We start from the raw sequence: 18,310 nt of genomic DNA on the forward strand, positions 1-18,310 counted from the left end.
AGGGGGGAGCTGAGGGGCAACTGAAGCTGCGGCCTCCCTCTGAAGAGAAGGCGCCTGCTGGCCCCAGTCTTAGTGTGATGGGGTGGGGGGGAGCAAGCTGGGGTAGGGAGAAGTGGGATTCTTTAATAAGTGCTGAAAGAAAGAACAGGTATCATGCGGCACAGATGGAGAGATGTTCTCTGATCCTTTCCTATTTCTGTAGCGTGACCAGTTTGTCCTCCCTGAGGCAGGGCTTTGGTCTTATAACTAAAAGGGTAGGGTCTGTGAATATAAGGAAAAACAGCCATATCTCTCAGTGCTGAAAGTCACAAATCTTAATTTCCCATATATCTAATAGCATACTTATTTGTTCTCCTGCAGTACAAGTCCTGTTTTCCCAGCAAAGCCGGACTGTGGAGGTGAATGCTGAGCAGGTGCTTAGCTCTGTGCGAGCTCCTTGGCCTGTTGTTGGGTCAAAGCTTAGAAAAAGCTTCTTAGCAGCCTTCCCTTCAGTCTGTGTATTTCTTTGTTCAGGAAGAAAATTGCGCTTGCTTTGAGTAGTGAGTCTTTTAAACTCTCACTTGAAATTAGCCACCAAATTGAAAAATTATAGGGATGAGGAAGTGGAATGTGAATAGACAGTACGGTGTCAGGCATCCCCTTTCCTGGGAAAGGAACTAACAGTCCAGTTTGCTGGTGAACTTGGTCTTGAAGCATGTTACACTTTACCATGGTTATAGTGTATTCTAACTCAGCTTATGTAAATTGGCCTCCCAACATATTTCTCAATAAGAATCTGCATTGTTTATTCTTAATAAGAAACTTGCGAAGAAGGAGAGGGAGGACTGGGAATGAATTACAAAATGAAGGTGGAAAAGGGCTTCAGATCTGGAGGAGAACTGTTTGGAAAGCTGTCTTAAAAGTGTTTCTACAGCTTACTCTGTGTTGTAGGATAGCTTTATTTTAAGGAGATACTAAAATAAGTAGCTGTCTTGGTGAGTCAATTGCATTGTCTTGTGTTTTTTTTTTTTTCTTGCAGATCCCTCATATCTGTTTAAAGAGACCAGACGCATAAAATGACCTTGCTTCTCATTAGACAGTCCCTCAGCTCTGTTTGCCTGTTACTGTCTCTAAGCAATGAATAAATGGAGAAGGAAATTTTAAATTCATTACATGTGCTAGAGTCAGGACTAGTCTCTTAAGTATTCTCAATAATACGGAGGTTTAAAGGTTAGATGTACTAGGAAAGCATTTAATGTAAAGCGTTTCAAAGCAGTCTTCTAATAGCTCTAGGCATCTGACCCTCAGGGAATTGAGATTCTGCTTTTATATATTTGAGATATGAAGACAAATTTCACTCATTGAAGGAGTTGAGCTATATAAAACATGTGACACAATGCATCTTTCAGGACATAATTCAGTCATGAAAGGCTGAAGTGAAATTGGAAAAAAAATCAGTGTAATGAAAATGGCAAAGTTTTTAACAGGACTAAATCTTGAAGTACTGTTCTCAGGGAACACAGAACACCACTTTGTAAGCAAACATATCTGTTAAAAGAAATTCTTAATGACTCTTAAGTGTCTGTCTTGGAAACAGAGAGCCTGATCCAAAAAGTCAGTCCTTAGAATTTATTTATAGTGAGCTCTGGGGGTAGTTGTGCAAGGTGTGGTGATGGGTTTCCTCAGGAATGAGCTCATGGTCAGGGTTAAACACCAGGGTTAAACTTTGGGAAGGATTAGCAGATGTGTTACTGTAGTTGTTGGTATTAGTGAAGTAAACCCTCCTGAACATGTCATACTTAGTTCAGTGGCACAGATGACATTTTCACTGAATCTGCTTTCAGCCTTGTACTTGGATTCTTCCAGAATCCTCTGAAATTTGAACTTGTATGTCCAAATGTCTTTGAATATGGTATTCTTAAGTGTGAAAGTGTTAGAGAAAGCTAGTGAAAATGAGAGGGGAAAAAAATTGGAGGTAGTTTATCTGCATAAGGATGAAGAGATTTGGATTAAGTGAAGTAGTTGTAACTGATCTTATGAAGCTGGTGCTGATTATCAGTGTAGAAATGTGCTGTCAGGGGATGTCTTCCAAGGAAGTGAAAGTGGGTGAAAATAATGCCTGCAGGTGCATTAGGAAGTTTAAAGTTCTGCTTAAGTTGATTTGTCAGACCTCTGATGACTTCCACTGTGAGGGTTAAAATGCTATGGTTAGTTGTTCAATTTTCATTAAACTGTGTAATAGTATAATTTGCATTTAATGAGGTAACCCTGGTTCCTATGGTGAACTGATCTGGGGAATGAGACTGGCTGGGACTTCTTCTCTCCCTCTTCCCAGTTTCACTGGGGTAGGTCCCTGTCTGGCTCCCTGGGGTTGCTCGGGAGCTGGGGTTAACTCAGGAGAAGGGCTGGGATGGGGAGAAGGGGAAGGAGGGCAGCAGGATAGAACCATCCTGTCTGTCCAGCTGCGGCTCTTTAGAGAAGGTCACCTGTTCATAATGCCAAGCAGGGGGCAAGTGTGTTAAGGAATATATGTACTTAACAGTTTTATTCCCAGTGTACAATATGGAAGCTTGTATTTTTGATTACTGTGCTGTACCCTTCCCTTGGGACAGACTTCTGCCCTGAGATTTTAATCTCACAGGTTTACAGAGTTGTATAATCTGAATGAGTGATTTTTGTGGTGTATGAGGGCTGATGGCTTGTGAATTTAGCAGTGAAATAGATGGATTTTATTTTTTTTATGTGAGAAAAGCAAAAATTCTTGTTCATGTCTTAATTCCTTTCTGGAGAGCAGAGTAAATTAATAACTAGTTTCCTGCTCAGGGCTCGTTAGATTTTTAGCAGTATGCTCTGCAACTCCTGTTCCCTTCACATGGGCCTCAAGGTCTGCATGGCACAACTTCCTCATTTCTTGTTAACTAATCCCTTAATAGTTGTTTCAAATAGTAACAGAGTCATTCAGAAATGTTAATTCTGTTGCAACATATGGGCCTTGTTTAATTTGTTAAGTTTATTAATAAAATAGAGGAAGATATAAACCCAATGCAGCTATATCACTCTAGTCTTCAGTTCTCTCTTTGACCAATTCTAAACCTCAGGCTGAGTTGGAATTTGTTTCTTGTGGCAGCCTGATGGCATAACCCTGCTGTAAAGCAGTTTCTTGACCTGCTGCATAGAGAGCAGCTTAATTATGCTGTTAGTATGTGGTATGAACAGTAAATATCTGCTTGACTAGTAGCATTTTTTCCCCCCTCTAAGTTTATCTCAATGGTATGAGAAACTTGGATTAGAGGGCCGGATCTAATTTTCTTAGGGTTTATACAGTTTAAATATGTAAATCAAGAGGATTTTCTTTTTCAGAACTGCAAGCTATCACAAAGTAGTTTATAGTGAAGTATGACTTTTCTTTGTAATCTACATTTTTTTCAGTGAGTACAGCTGAAACCCATAAGCACCAGTCTTTCTTGGCAGATTGTCTTTCTGCTCGTGAAGGGTTGCTTTAAAACTGGAAAGCTTAATTAGCATCTGGTATGGATGTGCAGGAATTAGTTTCTTAACATCTGATTCACCTTGTGTATTTCCTCTGAACAGTTGAATGTTTTGTGTATTATTAGTGAAAGACTTAACTTTGAGTGGCTTAGATTTGCAGGTAATTACTGAGATAAGGGGTGTCTACTGAGTTACTACCTAGATGTAAATCTTGAACTAGTATGAATAAGTGTGGGTTTAGTGCTGTTTTGCACTAAGAAGCATTAATGTTTTAAAGTAACTTAAAGTGCCTTTTTCTTTCCAGAATTCACAGAATGTTCCATGCTTATATTGCAGTGAGTGAGCAACTTTCTTAATGGACCAGACCCTATTTAAAATACCTCTAGTCTAATTAATACCAGCAACACTTTTTTAACCAAAAGATATGCAGTGCAGTTGTACTAGTCACTCACTAACTGGAAATCTCTCTTCTCATTATAGGTCATGTATAGCCTTTGGACCCAAGAATCGCTCAATTGGTGCTGCAGCTAAAAGCCAGGTGAGTATATAATTTGGGTAAAAGCAACTTTAATAGTCAAAAATCAGATTAGCAGAATGCACTTTGTATTACTGAAGGTTACAAATGTCTCTGAGCTGGTGTCCATAACTGTAATGGACATGTCTCCATAACTGTAATGAACAGCTGAGCTTAATTCAGCTGTTCAGCATGTAATGCTGCTTTGTCATCTTGGACAGAAATCTAAAGGTTGATAGTTATCCATAATGAAATGTAGAAGAAAAAAATATCTTTGCCTCTTAAGAAATTCTGATAAATACTGATTTTTTTTTTTTTTTTAGGTTGCAAATGTAAATTCTAAAGCTAAGCAGTAGTGTTTCACCCTACCTTAGCTTGTTCCAGTTCGTGTGCTTTATGATAGCTTTTAATTATGTGGTTACTTTCTATAGAATTCCACTAAGTACATAATTTTGGCAGAAAGGGGACATAATAAAGTGTAAATACATATAGCTTTCTTGACTGTTTGTGGTTGAATTCCAACCTCAGTATCTGTCATAGGCATTCTTGTTCATACTCTGAGTTTCTGTTGCTATAGGTAGGTAAATATGATTTAAGGACCAAGAAGTTAAGCTGATTTGTCCTGCTTGTGACCCTTAGGTCCTTCTGTATCGTATCTTGTGTTACTGTGAAACCCCTATAAAACATGACTCTTTTTTTGAAGTCCTCTACAGGAAGTGACTATTCAAACACTTGGTTTTTCTTAGCCTAAAATACCTAGAGATGTGTGAAGATTCATTATCTAGAATACAAAAATGACTGGACACAACCATGTTATTCAAGAACAGAAGAACTGTGCTAGAACTAAATACAGATGTTTTTTCTGCAATTGAGTGTCTGCTTAGCTTAAAGAAATTCATTGATACAGAGATCCAGTAGAGATGAGGTATGTCCTGCAGAAACTAAACTTACAGAAAATCAAAACCAGGTTACTTAGGAAATAGACACTTGACTGAAACTGAATCACAGGTAAATGTTACATGGTACAGTGCTTGTCTGCCTTGTCAATTACTGTGTTTTCTTCAGTATGTGTCTTGCTCTAATGTAAACGAAAGAATTAAGTTTACTTGACTACATGAAAACAAGCCATAATGATTTGCACTGCTGTTTGCTATTAGTAAAAGCCAATCTATCTGTGGTCAGTTAAATTGAGCTGACGGTACCGTCTTGGGGCCCTCCTGACTCCTTAGAGCTTCGTCACAAGGTCATTGAGCTGTTTTGTGAGAATATCTGTGTGTTGACTGTCACGTGCATGTGATGAACTGAACTGAGTTTACAGCAATATGCTTGTGGTGTTTGCTGAGTTACTGCCTGCAGCCCAGTAGGAAGGTAGGGTGGTAGGAACCAGGGAAAAGGGAAAGACACTTTGCTAACATTTTAAAATTGCCCAACACATACACTATGAAAGTTGGATGCCTTTTTAATCAATTTTTAATAGAATCTTGACTCAGTTTTCTAGCATACACTTTATCTTAAGTATCAAATTCCTGTAGGTTACCTGAGCAATCAGAGGGATGTTGCTTTCTTTCCAGCAACTGCCCTGGAACTATTAAAATACAAATGACAGAAATATTCTGGTGAGGGAAGCATGAGAACAAAACTCTGTCTTCTTTTTGAAATGCGATGTTCCCCTGACATGTTGTATTAAAGATTTCTTTTCCTCTAGGTTATTTCAAATGCAAAGAATACAGTACAAAGTTTTAAAAGATTTCATGGTCGTGCATTCTCAGATCCCTTTGTTCAAGCTGAAAAAGCAAGCCTTGCCTATGAACTTGTCCAGCTGCCAACAGGCTCAACTGGCATCAAGGTAAGTCTGGGATATTTGAGAAAGAGCCAGAGGAGGAAACTGATAAAGTTTCCTTTTATCTCTTTGTTTTGAATCTGCTTGCTGTAGTGTCTGTTCTCTTGTGAATGGAAGTCTTAAACAGGGAATAAAAGACTAATAAATGTAAGTGGTCAGTAAGTGGTGGACTGATTTTTTTTTTTATGCAGTTACACAGTTTTTCTGCCTTGCAAAGCCAGTCCCACATAAATTGTGTTAGCAGTGCTTTTTTATCTTTGCTCCATGGTGAATTTGGCAAGACAAGCTGCTTGAGTAGTGTATATATTTTGCTGTTCAGATACTGCAAGGGTGTAAGGTGTCAGCTTAGTACTTCAGGTGAAATGGTAAAAATTTGTCTCTTCCAACAATGGCTGAACTTCTGATTTGGATTTTAGCAATAACTAATTAACTCACTCCAAAACAGTAGGGAGGAACGCATCCTAGGCATTGTTTAGCCATCGGGATTCAAAAACCTGTGTCCAGAGCAGCTTTGTGTATGTGAATTCTTCAGTGTGCATTCCAGTGCTCGTGTATTGTCATCTTGTGCTTGCTGTGTGCCAGCTGGGCTACTGCAGAGAAGGGGACAGAGCTGCATGACTTAAGCTTGCTTTTTGTAAAGACTGTTTCTTGCCTGTTCGCAGAGAAGGGGACAGAGCTGCATGAGTTTGCTTTTTGTAAAGACTGTTTCTTGCCTGTTTCCCGCTGTCTGTAGTGCGTGGGATTTACTGTAGTGTAATATGTATGTACATTTTTATTTGAAGGCCATGTATATGGAAGAAGAAAGAAACTTTACTATTGAACAGGTGACAGGAATGCTTCTTACCAAATTAAAAGAGACCGCTGAGAATGCGCTTAAGAAGCCTGTAGTTGACTGTGTTGTTTCTGTAAGTATGTGATAATAAATAAGTAAATATTTGGTTAGTATCATAAACTGAAGAGGTTGGTGGTAGCAGATTTAAATTGCCCATTAGACCTGACTATTCAGATCTTTGCCTTTTCTATTTAAAACTGAATCTTACTCTCATCTCTTCTCCAAAACCGGATTTGCTTCTGTAATGGTGAAACATCTTAAATTGCTGCTAATTAAATAGCAACATAAATAATATTTGATACCTTTTTCTGGTTCTTGCTCCTAAAATGAGCAGCTTGTGAGAAGGAATAGAAAAAGATTCACAAGAACTAACTCTCTTCATGTAGTGTTTTCATTGCTTTTTCTCTATGGTGGCTGAAATGGGCACTAAATTTGAAGGATGCCTCAGCTGTTCTCTACACCAAGTCCCTTCCTGCACTCGTAACTGTTTGCTAAAGATGGCTTTGCTCAGTGTTAATATTAGCTCTCTGGTCGTCTTGCAGGTTCCTTGTTTTTACACAGATGCAGAAAGGAGATCTGTGATGGATGCCACACAGATTGCTGGTCTCAACTGTCTGAGACTAATAAATGAAACAACTGCAGGTAATACCTTCCTTTCACTTAAAATTGTTGTTTTAATAGATAAAAGGGCTTTAAATCTGTCACTGATCTATGCCCTCTGGTGTTACTGCTGGTTTTGTAAACTTAAAATAGAAGCTCTGATTTGTTTTCCTTCATTGCCTTACAGAGGCATGATGATATTTCTTGAATATCTGTTTTAATACAGCTTCTGGGAGGTTAGTTGATCATCAAGTTTAAGCTCTGGTTTGTTTTCCTTCATTGCTTTACAGAGGCATAACGATATTTCTGGAATATCTGTTTTAATACAGCTTCTGGGAGGGGCTGATGCTGTTTAATGTTCTTCCATGTTCCTTTAGCATTGGGAATTTTGTTTAATGAGATAATCAATTTCTGTAGCTTGAGAAGTAAGATGAAATGCTAATACTGTTTACTGATGTACCATTTATTTCTTAAGGAATGACAAAACTGAATGTCCTCTTTGACTCTTCTTTCCGTGCAGTTGCCCTTGCGTACGGGATCTATAAGCAAGACCTGCCTGCCTTGGAGGAGAAGCCACGGAATGTTGTTTTTGTGGATATGGGGCATTCTGCGTATCAAGTTTCTGTCTGTGCATTCAACAAAGGCAAACTGAAAGTAAACAATCTGTTATGCATCCATTTTAATCACCAGTAGTAATATTCATCAGCACAGACGTGGTCTGTGACAGGCTCTAAGCACGTTCAGACAGCTCAATTCATATTCTTAAAATTGTACTTTGTCTGGAGTTAAAAGTAGGGCAGGGAACTTTTGAGGGCTTTTGAGCAATACGTGGAGGAAGCAAACATGCCTTCATCAGCAGACTTTGGCAAAGAATAAAAAAACCTGGATTAAATCATTTAGTCAGGAATTATCATATCTGACTGGATGCTGCTTTCAAAAAATAGTTCAGTCATGAGATCTAGCATTAAAACAGGAATTCCTGGAATGGTGTAAGTGACAAATGTGTTTTTTTTAAACACTCACTGTGGTGCTCATGTAAAAGAAGAAAAGCATTCTTAACTACTTTAAGCAGCAAATGGAAATTAAGTAAGTTATAGTGTATTTCTAAGTGTAAATTGCCGAAGCATTACTATTTTCCAGCAGATACTAACACTTAGTTGGCTCTTTTACAATTACAATCTGGATTTTTGCAGTTCCGATAGCTTAGTTGGCTTGAGAAACAGACACAAATTTCAAAGCATGGAGCAGTCAAATGAAGAGAAGGCAAGAGCTCTGAAAGTATTAGCTCTGTTGCAGGGAAATGTAACCTACTTTGTGTTTCCCTCAGATTTGTCTTTGAAACTTTGAAACCATAGAAGTATTGAAGGGATGCTTTTGCTTATAGAATAGAGCCCTGGGCAGCAAGGCAGTTAAAACAGTGTAGAGACCAATCCTAGTCTGAAGGTGTGTTGAGAATAATGTGATACTTTATTGATTTCTATTAGAGAAAAAGTTAAGTTCACAATAGATTTAAAAAGTGGAATCAGCTGAGGTGGATGGGCTATAGATGTTCTCTGCAGATAATACCCTCATCAGAAATGAGCTCCTATTTGCAGGAGTTAATAACATTTATTCTCTTCATGTTTTATTTTTAGCTTGGTGTAAGCATGTTCCACCCTTATGAGGCATCAAATATTAAACTGGGATATGATTCAAACTGACACTAGCTGAGCAGAGCCTGGAAACTCTGATGGTCTGCTTACAGTACAAGTTACTGAACAGATTGTGTTGCTAAGCCGCCTTCTACCTTCCTAAATTTCTTTTAAAAGTTGTCACCTCGTTACAGGAGGGCTGGGTGCCCAAGGCTGCTGCTTAACATTTGAGATAGTTTGTGTGGGGTTTTTTTTTTCTCCTGGGGCTTGTAACTGTTGTACGTGCGCACAGCAATTCTCGTGACAGTTACCATTCACAGAGAGGTGTGATGTGTGCAGCTGCCAGAATTTGTCCCTGGTAATGGTGGTTCTTTCTCCCAACAGCATTTTGAATGTACTGTATCTAGTATCATCTAGAAAAGGCAGAGGATAATGGTTTAGACTTGATAAGCTTTGAGGGGGGGGAAAAAAAGCATCCGTTGGGATGTGTACAACTGTTAGTGCAGTTGCAATCCATGTAAACTGTCAGATGTTGGTGATGCAACTGCTACTTGATTGCCCTGAAATATAAGAGAATAGCCTAATTGTTGCCAGCAGTGTCCATGAAATTTGAAAAGATGTGTGTGAGACAAAGCTTTATTGTTGAGGATAGGTTAGACTTCTAGAGGAGGCTTAGCAGAAGCAACTCCTCACTGGTGGTGGTAAGGGCAGAATAAAAAGGAATTGGATTTTTTTCTGTGGTGGTTTTGCACCAATAGCCACAACAATTCTTCCTCCAGAGTAATGTGATAGTTGCGTTGGTTTAAAGTTGGGTTATATTTGAAACAAGCAAATGCATTGACATTAACTGCTAATTGGTTTCACTGAAGTAAGGACAAATTGTACTATTACTGAAGAGTTCAATTTTTTTAAGGTTCTTGCTACATCATTTGATACAACACTTGGAGGCAGGAAGTTTGATGAGATGTTAGTTGAATACTTTTGTGAAGAATTCGGAAAGAAATACAAGCTAGACATAAAGTCAAAGATCCGTGCGTTGTTGAGGCTGTACCAGGAGTGTGAAAAACTGAAAAAACTGATGAGCGCAAATGCCTCTGATCTCCCGATGAACATAGAGTGCTTCATGAATGACATAGATGTCTCTGGAACAATGAACAGGTAATGTTGATACTGGGACAAAGGTGAGCTTTAGAATGCCCTTCATTCGGGGTGTGTCAGTCAAAGAAGAAACCTAATGTTTCTTAGGGCTGGAGGGAGGTGGGAGTTGTAAGAACAGCACGTGCAGGGGTGCTGCTCAGTGTGAGAATGTTTAGGGACTGGTCAGTGCTCTTGAGTTACTTGGAAGGGCCGTGAATGGTGCAAGTGTGCCCAGACTACTAGAAGCAATTTTTTTTGGGGAAAATATACTAAATAAGTATAAAACCAGGAGTGGGGGAGAGAAAACCCTGCAGAACTTAGTTAAAATGGCATTCTTTCAATGTTGGCGTCCTGTTGTGTTTGCTGTATTAACTTGCTTATGGAATACTAAAGCTTTATGGCTTCTTCCAACAGAGGCAAGTTTTTAGAGATGTGTGATGGACTCCTGGCAAGAGTGGAGCCGCCCCTGCGCAGCGTGCTGGAGCAGGCCAGTGAGTGTGGGGGCCTTCTGGGTTCTGCAGGCAGAACAGAGATCCATAATACGAGCTCCCTTTGGGTGGTGACAGAACGTGGAGACATGGATTTAGCACAGCTAACAGTTTCATGCTTAGCAGTTACAAACTCTTATCATTCCACACAAGCTAAGATCTAAAATTTTTATTACTTGGAAACTTAAATAACAAGCTTAAAATAATGGTTGGTCTAGTAAAACCCTTAGTTTCCCATGTCAGCATGTTTGTGTAGAACAGCAACATTTAATTTATAAAAACTAATGTCTGGCTCCTTTCTAGAGTTAAAGAAGGAGGATATTTATGCGGTTGAGATAGTTGGTGGTACCACAAGAATCCCTGCTGTAAAAGAGAAGATCAGTAAATTTTTTGGCAAAGAAGTCAGTACAACTTTGAACGCAGATGAGGCTGTTGCACGAGGTTGTGCACTGCAGGTAAAAAGTGCTGTTTTAGCTGTGAGTGTTTTTATTATTGAAATCTATAAATGTTTGAGCCAGAGTCCACAGGTAACACAAAAGATACTTCACATGTATGATAGAATGGATTTAAATAAGCTTCAGGAAAGCAGTTGGAAGAATTAGAATAACAGCTTTAAGTGACTCCTTTGTGCTGCTGAAGCCAAATCAGTGTAGCTTGAAGTGAAACATGTGCTCTGCTTCTGCTATGGCTGGAACCTGGGAGTCTGATAAAGCTCATAAGATGGTGTTTCCTCCTCCAGGCTCCTTTGGGAGCCTGGGTAAACAAGGGGGGAAAAAAAATTACAGTGCTACTGATAAACTTGTGATATGGCAAGTGCTTAATAACATGGATGGAAATGAAAGTTTAGGCTCTTGCTAATGGAAATCTGAGTTTTATATTACCATATGCAAAAAAACCCTAATACTGTGTCACTCTAAAAAGTAACTTTGAGGCTTTCTGATTTCTTATGTTAGTACTAAAAAGCCTAATTGTAGCAAACCAAACACGATGGCTTGAAATTTCAAGTTGTGTATTTCTGTTTTCAGAGTGAACAGAGTGGGGCAGCCTCCTGAAAAGGGAGGGTACACATGAGCTTCCAGTGTTTATTAGGCAGGTCCCAAGCCCATCTGTACTTGTCTCCCTTAACCTAGAGTAAATCTACATATTAAGCAGTGTAAATAGCTACTTGCTGAATTAAATTAGTGTTCACCTGAAGTTCCACTGTTTGTAATGTGACTCTTGTGCTCTTTCAGTGTGCTATTTTATCCCCGGCTTTCAAAGTGAGGGAGTTCTCTATCACAGATTTGATACCGTATCCAATTTCTTTACGATGGAATTCACCAGCAGAGGAAGGGTTAAGGTAAAAAAAAGTCTTTTTGCACAATTGCATACAATTTAAAACTACCAGATGACAAGGAGAGTAAATAACACTTTTAGAATAGTGACTATTTAACAATTTAGACTTTGATACTTTTTCTGAAGTTAATGACATAGGAAACAAACCAAGAGCGGATGGCAGTTCCTGCATGGCTCTTGGTCTTATTTTAAACTAAAAGGTTAGGAGACTCTTTTTGTCATTTCTTAAAGAAGCTGTTCCTTAAGGTATAAGAGTATCTAGAAAAGTTTTATTGCCTTCATCAGCTGCATTATCCCATATACTGAACAAATGCTGTTTTCTCTTGCAGTGACTGTGAGGTCTTTCCCAAGAACCATCCTGCTCCGTTTTCAAAGGTCCTCACGTTCTACAGAAAGGAGCCTTTTACTCTGGAGGCGTATTACAGCTCTCCCAAGGAGCTGCCCTACCCAGATCCTGCTATAGGTTAAGACCATTCTGTAGCTTTAAGCTTTATTAATAGTCTTGTACATGTTTAAGGACTTCTCTCTGTCTAATTATATAATGGGGAAAGTGCAACCTACTACAGATGCTGTAGGGACAGGTTTCCCAAGTCATGGATCCACAGTAAAACGAGTGGAGTAACATGAAGTCTAGGGGCAAACAGGCTAAATAATGAATATCATAATGTTGGAGCAAACCTGGAAAGGGCATAGTCAGAACTGTGCAGTCCTTTTATTAAGATACAAGTTAACACCAGCTTTTACAGTCCACCATAGAGAATTTCTAATGGCTGTGTATCCTGGCATTGCTGCATAAAACACTGAATTGCTTGACTTGAGTAGGATTTTATACTCTCCGAGCACATTGCAGTGATCTGTTGTCAGCAACAGTCGGTTTTGCCTGACATTTGGTGATTAAGTTAATCAAATGGTATGCTTTGTTTTCTCTCTGGGATTGCTTAGCTCACTTCTTGGTTCAGAAGGTCACGCCTCAAACAGATGGATCCAGTTCAAAAGTGAAAGTCAAAGTTAGAGTAAATATCCATGGGATCTTCAGTGTTTCAAGTGCATCTTTAGTGGAGGTTCATAAATCTGATGAGAATGAAGAGCCTATGGAAACAGATCAGCATGCGAAGGAGGAAGAGGTAATAAACTTCATTGCTCTTACCTGCTTAGAAAACTGATCAAGCACAATTGGCCAATTCTGGGAAAGTTCCAAGACTTGTGTAAAAAATTTAGTGGACATGTCCAGTAGCTAAAATATGAAGATGTGATTAAGTACTAATTGAAATAAGTGACAGATCTCTTGAAACCAGGACTGTGAGGTATAGATTAAATTAATCACGGAGTTGTTGCTTGCCTAAACAAAGGCTAAAAGCTTCTAATTTATGCCTTGAGACTCTACTTCAGTTTTATTCTGTTCTTTTGCCTAAAGAGCATTAGGTGTAAGTGAAGTGATCAGTGTAGGAATGGAGCAACGATCTGCATATGCATTGTTTAATGTTTCAAATTGGGTCTCTCTGAATTTCAGAAGATGCAAGTAGACCAGGAAGAGCAGCAAAAGACTGAAGAACAACAGCAGGCTCAACCTGAAAATAAGGCAGAGTCTGAAGAAATGGAGGTAACGTGAACCTATTTTCTTACAGGCTACTTCTGGAAGATTCAGGAGAATATGTAGTGTGACAAAGGCAGCAGATACACTCCCATAGCTCTGGAAGCTAAACTTACTTGGATATATCAGTAGTCTGTATTGTGATTAGAGCTTTAGCTGTACATAAATGGGATGGGGAACTGCAGATCTGTCAGGTGACGTGGTACGGGTAAAATGGGTGAACTCACCTATTCATGGAAGAAAGAATCTTTTAGTTCTCAATAACTTAATACTAGAAAAGTGCTTTATGCACCATCACCCCCAAGAGGCAGTCACTGTGTCCAGTAAATGTCAGTCACTATGTTAATTATCTCTGACTTCCTTAGCAGTTGAAGTGTCAGGATGACAACACATAGCTCTGATGTTGAGGTGCACTAACTCAGTAATACTTACCCTATTGTAAGTCTTGAATACTCCCCTTGAAGTGGCTGGTGGTGCTGGTTTAGACTTTGTTTCTTCACTGCAGACTTCCCAGGCTGACTCAAAAGACAAGAAAGTGGATCAGCCACCTCAAGCCAAGAAGGCTAAAGTAAAGACCACCACAGTGGACCTGCCCATTGAGAATCAGCTGGTGTGGCAGATTGGGAAAGACATGCTGAACTTGTTCATTGAGAACGAGGTAAACTCTTACTTGCCTCAGCTAAACATGTCACTAGTTAATCTCTAGAAATTTTGCTGTTCATTGGATGTAGTTAAGAGTGATCAAGTAAAATGAAAAGCAAAAAAACATGGTTTCTTTTTGAGATGAGCAACAGTGCCCTGTGGAGCCAAGATGCATTATTCCTGTTCAGTGAATGCTGTAGTTCTTACTGAAGGGGTGTTCTCTTGGAAACCTGGGTCACAGGGTGGTTATTTCCAAAATCACCTGCAGTTACAAGGTACTGGATGGCCTCCCCAACAGGGTGAAGGTTCCTCAACTGGAGGAAGATTGTTCTGTGCTGTACTGGATGTCCCACCAAAACTGAAATCAGTTTTTCCTCATGTGTTGTGTTCAGAACAGTTCTGTAAAACACAGGATTTCAATATCCTTAGTCAAGCTGAAGTCTTTGCTAACAAGGTATCCTGGCAAGAGATGGTAAATTAGCTTTTTAGCCAACTAATTTGACAACTTGTTCACAGGGTAAAATGATAATGCAGGATAAGCTGGAGAAAGAGCGGAATGATGCCAAGAATGCGGTGGAAGAATATGTGTATGACATGAGAGACAAACTCTGTGGGATTTATGAGAAATTCGTTAGTGAAGAGGTAAGTATCGCTAGCTTGATTGTCTTCTCATGTCTTTTTGTTACAAGGAACAGTTGTATTTTAATAACCTTTGACCTGTATGGGATACTGTGTTAATGAGACTATGTTTTCAGACTTTAAATTTGGAGAAAGAGCTATGAAGAGGACTTTCTAAATGTGGCCCAAGTCCAAGCAGATGGTACCCAGGATATATATTGTGTGTTCTTTTCCAAAACAGTTGCAGCAATTAAGATACTATCAGAGCATGTGTTTTCAGACTGAAATAGATGAGGAGCACTTGCACAATTTTAAGGCAATCTACTCTATTTTGGCTCCCTGTCAATATTTAGTAATAGTTTAAAAAATATAAATCAAAGAATTAGCCTACCAAGGAACATAATAGGTGGGATTAGCCTGACTAAATGTGGGTAGCTGTATCTGAACAGGTTGCCTAAAATTCTCTTGGTATTATTAATTAGCTTCCCCTGGTGTACTAGAGGAGCGTGGTGTGTAATTAATGTAATTGTGAGCTGGGTGACTGTTAGGCAGATGGATCACTCCCAGCTCCTGGCTGGATCCCCACTGACTAAGGGCAGCCTTTGCAGAGCCCACCTGCCTGCTGCAGAGCTGAGATTGGGACAGGCTGAGTGAGATTTGGGGCACCTTTGCTAAAGACAAGTTCTGCTCTGTTCTCAGACCTGCTCGTGTAGTGGTGATGAAAATATGAAGGGGAAAAAAGGGGGGGAAGGGGAAAAATAGGCTTTTATGTGACACTGTTGATCTGAACTGTGGGTGTCAGATAGTTCTTCCTTAGTCCTGGTCTCCACCACAAAGCCATAGTGAAGAATACTGTATTTCTTATTTCTCACTAAAATAGGATAAAGAGTTTCAGACAGTTCTTTACATTTTAAAATATAACCCTCCCAGAAATGTTGCAAATATCATTTAATACCATCTGCCACCTGTTAGAATCATCTCACTACCTGTTTTGTATGGATTGCTTCAGGATCGAAATAGCTTCACGCTGAAGCTGGAAGACACAGAAAACTGGCTTTATGAGGATGGTGAAGACCAACCCAAACAAATTTACATTGATAAATTGACAGAATTGAAGGTAAGTGATTCTTATATTCCCATTTACTGGAATTCACTGAATGTAGAGAGTGTTGTTCAAGTGGGGAGCTGGCTTGGGTCCGCTGCCTGTTCCCTGATAGCTGCTGTGCTTTGTTTCAGGCCCTGGGTCAGCCTATCCAGGCGAGGTTTCAAGAGTCGGAGGAAAGACCAAAAGCATTTGAGGACTTGGGGAAGCAAATCCAGCAGTACATGAAGACTGTTCACGCCTTCAAAGCAAAGGTATTGCCGTCTGTCTGGCAAATACAAGGACGTGGTACAAATCTACACTGAATTTTATCTGAACTGGTGCAGCCTCCTGGGTATCTTAGAATCATAGAATCATTCAGGTTGGAAAAGACCCTTGGGATCATCGAGTCCAACCGTCAACCCTACTCTACAAAATTCTCCCCTACCCCAACACCACATCTAAACAACACTTAGACTCATCCAAGGATGGGGACTCCACCCCCTCCCTGGGCAGCCTATTCCAGTGTCTGACCACTCTTTCTGTGAAGAATTCCTTCCTCGTGTCCAGTCTAAACCTCCCCTGTTGCAGCTTTCCGTGTTGCAGCCTGAATCCATTCCCTCTTGTTCTATCGCTACCTGTGAGAAGAGACCAGCACCAACCTCTCTACAGTGTCCTTTCAAGTAGTTGTAGAGAGTGATGAGGTCACCCCTCAGTCTCCTCTTCCTCAAACTAAACAGTCCCAGCTCCCTCCATCGGTCTCCTGAGCTCTTGATATTTACTCTATTATCAGAAGTGGATGTTGGTTTGAAAATCCAAGAGTCTGGTTGTTTTTTTGATCAGGTGTTGATTTTCTCACAGGGATAATGGCAGCAGCAGGACTTCAGCTCTCTGGTTACAGAGCTGGGGGTGATCAGCTCCACTGCTCTCACTGGAAGGGCCTTCTGGCTCAATGCTCCTTCTAGTGTTTTGAAGCTCAAAGTGTGAAGGAATAAGCATACAATTCAGTAGTAGCATGTGAAATATTTGGTTTTAACATCTAACCTGGCTGTTTCAGGATGAACAGTTCGACCATCTCGATGAAGCCGACGTAGCGAAAGTGGAGAAGAGCGCCAACGAGGCCATGGAGTGGATGAACAACAAACTCAATCTTCAGAACAAGAGAAGCCTCACTTTGGACCCGGTTATAAAAGCTAAAGAAATTCAAGCTAAAACTAAAGTAAGTCTTAATTACATAATTTGCTGAATTCCTATGAATCTTTCTGTTGTCTTGGTCTCGTTTGCTCAGAGGAAAACTCTGAGGTGAGGGATCCCCACTGGAGGGACAGCAAGTGGGTGTTGGGCTGTTGAACACCACGTGTTGGGGAACAGCAGCTGTGCAGTGCCCCTTGGGGGGGGTCACTTGGAGCAACAGGTTAAAGTACAGCTGGTGGGAGATAGAAATGTTTCTAACACTTTTATTTCCGTTTTCTAGGAGCTGACAAGTATTTGCAATCCCATAGTCACAAAACCCAAACCCAAAGTTGAGCTCCCGAAGGAGGAGCAGAAGCCAGCGGAACCCAACGGACCAGTAGAAGGTGGGGGGGAGGCCCCCGGGGGGTCCCAGGCACCCGAGCAGAGCGGGGCTGGGGCCGCCCCCCCCGAGAAGAAGCTCCCGGAAATGGACATTGACTGAATCTCAGCACTTGTTTATATTATTGCAAACTACAATAAAGCTTTAAGTTGTCAACTGTGTATGTTCTGGATACAACCAGGCGCGAGTCCCTCCCCCAGCTCCCCGGTAGCTCCTGCAGAGGTTGGGGCAGCGCCTCCACTCAGAACCACTCCCCCCTCCCGCAGCAGCCTTTGCCCATTAGCCCTGTATTTAGCCCTGTTCTTACCAGACCCACACAAAGGTTTTTAGCAGCCCTGGTGAGTCAGTTTCACTCCAAAGTAGTGACAGAGCCATGTCTGGAGCTGCCCTTGCCTCCTGTTGGCTGTTCCCTGGGCCTAGAGCAGCTCTGTCTGTGAAGTGCCCCTTAGTGCTGGGGGGGCAGGGGAGAGGGGCTGCTCCTGCCCCAGCTCTGCTCCTCTGCATTTCCTTCCCTTTCCACCTTTGGGGAGGTTATTCCTTCACCGCAGCAGGAGCTCTCCCCTCCTGTGGCAGCAGCAGCCCCTGTGCCCCCCCAGCAGCCCCCCCAGCTCCTTCCACCCCCTCCCCTCTCTGCTTCCAGGGGCTGTTTGTAGAGAACAAGAACTTTTATTTCAGCCCCCTCTGACTTGCTCCTGACTCACTCTGGCAGGGGGTGCTTTCTTCCACGAGGCCTTTGTTTGCAATGCTTGGGCTTTGGTTTTCTTTTCTTTTTTTTTTTTCTCCCCCAGGAAAAGACAAGACTGTTTTGATTTTTTTCTTTTTTTTTTTTTCTATGAGCTTTATCCAATGATGTGCTTCTAGAACTGTCTGTCATTAAACTCGCCAACATGACTTTGTATTGTGTTACAACCCGAAGCTGAAACACCCGGTTCAGACATTGCAAGAAAGAAAAAAAAAAAA

At 40.7% G+C, this 18,310-nt stretch overlaps 1 protein-coding gene across 1 annotated transcript in view; it reads left to right on the forward strand.

Annotated features, from left to right (window-relative positions):
* The window catches only part of HSPA4 (heat shock protein family A (Hsp70) member 4), an 18,143-nt gene extending 632 nt beyond the window's left edge, over positions 1-17,511 (forward strand). Inside the window, exons 2-19 of the mRNA XM_014948129.1 lie at positions 3,949-4,006; positions 5,688-5,828; positions 6,605-6,727; positions 7,197-7,296; positions 7,775-7,908; positions 9,799-10,043; positions 10,437-10,513; positions 10,814-10,965; positions 11,743-11,849; positions 12,175-12,308; positions 12,788-12,969; positions 13,356-13,445; positions 13,942-14,094; positions 14,595-14,720; positions 15,706-15,813; positions 15,933-16,052; positions 16,835-16,996; positions 17,252-17,511. Of these exons, the coding sequence (XP_014803615.1) occupies positions 3,949-4,006; positions 5,688-5,828; positions 6,605-6,727; positions 7,197-7,296; positions 7,775-7,908; positions 9,799-10,043; positions 10,437-10,513; positions 10,814-10,965; positions 11,743-11,849; positions 12,175-12,308; positions 12,788-12,969; positions 13,356-13,445; positions 13,942-14,094; positions 14,595-14,720; positions 15,706-15,813; positions 15,933-16,052; positions 16,835-16,996; positions 17,252-17,452 (2,413 nt within the window). The 3' untranslated portion in view covers positions 17,453-17,511. The remainder of the gene's footprint in view (positions 1-3,948; positions 4,007-5,687; positions 5,829-6,604; positions 6,728-7,196; positions 7,297-7,774; positions 7,909-9,798; positions 10,044-10,436; positions 10,514-10,813; positions 10,966-11,742; positions 11,850-12,174; positions 12,309-12,787; positions 12,970-13,355; positions 13,446-13,941; positions 14,095-14,594; positions 14,721-15,705; positions 15,814-15,932; positions 16,053-16,834; positions 16,997-17,251) is intronic.
* Positions 17,512-18,310: the final 799 nt, after the last annotated feature.

Source organism: Calidris pugnax, unplaced genomic scaffold (genome assembly GCF_001431845.1).
Source record: "Calidris pugnax isolate Ruff unplaced genomic scaffold, ASM143184v1 scaffold27, whole genome shotgun sequence".
In the NCBI taxonomy this organism is placed as follows: Eukaryota; Metazoa; Chordata; class Aves; order Charadriiformes; family Scolopacidae; genus Calidris; species Calidris pugnax.